This window comes from Triticum aestivum, chromosome 4D (assembly GCF_018294505.1).
Source record: "Triticum aestivum cultivar Chinese Spring chromosome 4D, IWGSC CS RefSeq v2.1, whole genome shotgun sequence".
NCBI lineage: Eukaryota > Viridiplantae > Streptophyta > Magnoliopsida > Poales > Poaceae > Triticum > Triticum aestivum.
The window spans coordinates 468,106,074-468,110,955 of NC_057805.1; the positions used below are offsets into that span (position 1 = coordinate 468,106,074).

Sequence of the window (4,882 nt, forward strand, 5' to 3'; positions counted from 1 at the left end):
TGGGGTTGGCCACCACTTTGTGCCATCAAGTTTAGAGAAGGCCGTTCACTATGTCCCATTGTTGGGTGAAATTGAATGGGAAACTGAAGTGGTGCACCCTCTTTTAAGATCTCAAGAACCCCACCAAGAGGATGAAGAACAATGATGGCACGATATCTCACCAATCCATTGGATTGGATGACAACGATGATACAAGTGGAGGGGCGGATGGACATGTGACCTTGCAAAAGAGGAATAGACACGTCATGAGGAGGAGGTGCGAGAAGGATAGGCTCATGCATGAGGGCACGACAAGCAAAATATCTGTCACATGGACGGACAACTTTCCCAACAAGGGGGGAACATTGAAAAAAAATGGAGGAGAAGGAGGAGAGGCACAAAATCTTCTTGGATGTACAGACGGAGAGGATGGAGTTTGACCAAGAGAGGTTCCTGAAGAGTATGACCATAGAGAGAAGAGAATAGACATGGAGAAGCAGGAGAGATTGTTGAAAATGGAGCTTGAGAAGACGAAAATTTTGAGACAATTGAGATTGAGAAGGAGAGGGTGAGGCTTGCGAATATCATGTTGCGGGATACTAGCCTCATGGATGATGAAAGCAAGAAGTGGTTTATGAACAAGAAGGAGATAAACGAGCGCAACAAGGCGGGGCGATTGATTCATTCGTGTATCGACTATGTATGCCGAGAACTGCGCGAACAAGTGATGCGGCATTTCGACAATGATGGTTGTGATGGACCTCATGGGCGGGGAGCCGGCGGAGATCGCGGGAGGCGGCGGCGATGGATGCAGTCGATCTCGGCATCTCGCAGACAGGGTGGAGGTGGAACTCGACTACGGTGGTGGAGCTCGAGCTCGCGGCCAGGGCAGCGGTAGCGTGATTTGATCGAGGAAGAAGATGAATGCGTAAGGGTGATAGTGGAGTAGGGTTTGGGGGGGGGCACACCGGCTTTTATAGCCCAGTGGCGACGAATCGGGTGGTGCGTCGGCCGCCACACCATGAATGTGGGTGAGGAGCTACCTCTATTTTTTTTTACTGAGAGTTGCTCTTTTCAAGCAAAATTAGTCAGATATGTTTTCGGTGATGAAAAGCTATATTTTTGGCACTAAAGATATGAGTGAAGGACTTTGAACGTTAATTCTCTAGCGCTTTTTAGTGCTTCATGGTGTACATGTGCTAAGAATACCATATAGGCAAAAAAAACTGATATGGCAAAGCAATTGAGGAGCGAACAATTTGGTGACCTAAAAAAGAAACGGATGTCAAGCGACTCCAAAATTCCTATCAACCAATGCACAAAGATGTTTTGTTGCTAAACAATTAAACGAAGAAAGTTTATCTAAAAAACTAAGCCCCTATGCATTGAGCAGCTTAATTGCTAAGTTTTTCAATCACTTAACACCTCAGCTAAACACTAATGTATTGGAGGAGGCCAAAACATATTGTATAGGGGATTAAAGCATCACAGGGAAAGGACTAGAGATGCTCTAACGCAGTGATTACCACGGTTTACTTATAGCTACAAATATTGTTTATGAAAAAGAGTCACATGAATTTCTTGTCTGGCAAGCAAGATAAACTTCACCAGCCAACTGCTCATCCCGGATCAACCAAAAGCACTGCTCCTGTCTTCGCCTCAGTCCATGTGTCCATGACAAAGTGACAATGACCAACACGAGCTGCACGACATGTGCTCTTGTTGGATTGGCTCCGGTCCTGTCACAACACTGCGATATGGCACGGCACGGAGGAGATCCGAGCGCGATGCTCAAGTTAATGGAGGGCAGGGATAAACCTGCAACTTTTGTTGATCCCATTTGCTTTTCTTCTGGAACCCAATCCGCTGCAAGCAACTTGCTGCCTGATGGATCCGTGAATTTGAACATTTCGTTGGATGGCGGCATAGCAACCGCAGAGAAAGAAGAGTTCTTTGAAGAACATTTCAGCAACCGAAGTCATCGAGCTTTTGCATCGAAGGCGTAGGCAAAATCTTTCACAACGATGTCAAACTCTTACACAGATTTCACAAGGCAAGCTACTCTATTTACACCACCGCATCGCATGACATGAACGGACGCACGCGGAACAAGAAGATCTAGAACGACAGGCTGCACTCGTCGACGAGGCAGTCGTCGTCGAAGGTCCAGAGCCCCAGGGCCGCCTCGTCCGCGGCGGTGGCGCCGCTCTGCACGGCGTCGGCGCTGAAGAGGCTGTCGAGGGACTCGTAGGCGCCGCCGTTGAAGTAGGCGAACTGGTCGGCGAAGAGGAGCGCGTCGAACAGCGCGTCGGAGTCGCAGTCGGACGCCTGGTGGGCCGACATGCCCTCGTCGGCGTCCTCGGCCTCCGTCGTCCTCGCCCGCTTCGCGAGCTGCTCGGTCTCGGGCTCCGGGGCGGGGTACGCCGGGGCCTCGTCGAACGCCGACACGCCCTGCCACGAGAAGTCGGGGAGGGCGCCGCTGGACTCGGAGCCCTCGCTCGCGTCGGCCTCGTGCTTGACGAACAAGGACGACGCGTGCTCCTCCTCTTCGTCGACGAGGGTGATGACCTGCGCTGGCTTGGCAGCGGGGGCCGCGTCGGCGCCGGCGCGGCCTCGCTTGCGTGCTCCCGGGGCCGCGGCGGCGACGGCGGAGGAGGAAGGGAAGTTGAGCTTGGCCCTGGGCCCGCGGATGGCGCGCGCGGCCTCGTCGTAGGCGAGCGCGGCGGCGTCGGCGGAGGGGAAGGTGCCGAGCCAGACGCGGACGCCCTTGACAGGGTCGCGGATCTCGGCGGCCCACTTGCCCCACGGCCGGCGCCGCACGCCCCGGTACTGCGCCGGCTTCCTGCGGCGGGCGGGCGCCGCCTGCTCCTCCTCCTCCTCCTGCTGCTGCTGCTGCTTCTTCTTGGGCGAAGCGGCGAACACGAAGGGCTTGCTCTCGGCCACCTCCTCCTGCCGCTCCACCACCATCACCACGTCCTCCTCATCAGAGTCCTCGTTGAACTCCCGGAACGCGGCCTCGAAGTCGTCGGCCGCCGCGGCCTTTGTCTGCTTGGCGCCCTTGCCGGGCCAGACGTGGCCGTGGCCGGACGCGGCGCGGCGAGCCGGCGCGCCCGGGATGAGCTCGGCGAGGATCGCTCCGCCACACATCCTCGCTCTCTTTCTCTTCTTTCGATGCTTTGCCTCTGCTTTTCCCCCCTAGCTCTGGTCGCTGCTCTTGATTTTCTCTCGACTAGTGGAATGGACTCTGCTTTGCGTGTTGAGTTGGGTGGGGTGGAGGCGCTGTTAAGTAGGGGGAGAGGAATGGTGGCTCCCGAAATCGCGGGAATGGGGGGCGGATGCGATAAGGCCGGCTGGCCGCGTCGCCGTCCACGGGGACAGCTCAGCTCGGCTCGGCTCGGACGCGGAGAGGTGCCCCGCATCTGCCGTCTTCCCACGCTCCTTCCCGAAACCTCCTTTGGGCGCCCCCGAGTTTGTGGGAAAGGCTGTATTGTCAAGTGGCTGCTCAAGTGGGGCCTTCTCTTCATTTAAGCAAGTGCTTAAGCTTTGTAGTCTACTGTTTTTCTTTTCTTTTCTTGATAAGACCGGAGGAGCCAGCCAAGGACGATGGGGATACATACAGCTTTGTTGAACAAACAAACATGTGGCCAAGGGTCAAAGTTAACAGCTTGGTGTTCACGCACGGTTCAGCTTTGCCATAAACATTTTTCAAAAAAGTAATAAAATTGTTTTTTTATCGGCATATCGTCTTGAGATTTTACAAAGTCACCGTAGACGTCTCGTAGTCGACGGAAACGTCTCCTCTCATTGAATGTGTGTTGCCGGAAATCCTGAAATAAATCCAGGAGAAATACGAGCATTAGGATTTGAACCCTGGTGGGCCGAGGATACCACTGTCCATCTAATAATCCAACTACAGGTTGGTTCGCAATAATAAAATTGTTAGGCGCTCTAGACCTCATCATACCCCGGGTCAGACCTGGCTTGAAAAGTCCTCGAGTGGAAATTCAAAGCCCAAGCCCGGCCGGCAACATTTAAACAGTGCGATTTTTTTTTTGAAAAAGAAAGGGGCTCCAGGCCTCCTTTATACTTCAAAACAGGCCGTAGCCTCAGGAACAACGGACGGTTACATGAAGCTTGTGGGGTGCACTTTAGTGCAAACCCAACAAGAGCTGATAGAAGAGATGGGTAGAGGCGGGTAGGAGAGAAACAACAGGAGGAAACTATGTGACTATGTTGCTACAAGATTGCCCCAAAACATGAGGTCCTCCTTATCTTGTGGCTTCTTGGTCCTGCAGCAGCAAAGGCGGATCAAGTCTGCAGCATAATATCTTACATAAGAGTATGTCCATGAACGTGAGTTGAAAACACGATTGTTTCGTGCATGCCAGAGAGTGACGGCACATGCAGCAAAAGCCACGTTCCATTTGCGCTTGAACTGGAGATGATCAGCTGCTTGTTGGGCGAAGGAGGACCTGTCAGCCAACGATGCCAAGCGCAGGTGATGCCATAGTGCAGACGCCGCCCTGCAGTGCAGCATTATATGATGAACCGATTCCACTGCTGGGCATAGATCACAACCAGAGCTTGCAGCAACGGCCGTCCAATGCTTCTTGGTCATGTTGTCTCTGGTGTTTAGACGGCCCCAAAAATCTAATCAGAGGAAGGTTTTGTGCTTCAAGGGGATCAACGCATCCCAGACCCAATCATGGAAGGTACAAGAAACACCACGGAAGGTTAGCAGACGGTAGAAGTAGCCCGTGCTGATTTGCTTGTCAAAAACAGAGGGAGTACGCCTGTCTTTGCACGATCCGTCGGGAGCCAGAGAAGCAATAAGTTGTTGCAGCAGCAGTAGCTCGCGCTCAGCAGAGTGGGAGAGATTGGGGTGGAGTTGTACTGACCAAGC

General features: G+C 53.3%; 1 protein-coding gene across 1 annotated transcript; it reads right to left on the reverse strand.

Moving 5' to 3' along the window:
- Positions 1 to 1,928: 1,928 nt before the first annotated feature.
- On the reverse strand, positions 1,929 to 3,289 carry LOC123098687 (ethylene-responsive transcription factor 1). The gene has a single exon (XM_044520741.1). The coding sequence runs from the start codon at positions 3,124 to 3,126 to the stop codon at positions 2,098 to 2,100; it is 1,029 nt and encodes a 342-aa protein (XP_044376676.1). The 5' UTR covers positions 3,127 to 3,289; the 3' UTR covers positions 1,929 to 2,097.
- Between the last annotated feature and the right edge of the window lie 1,593 nt (positions 3,290 to 4,882).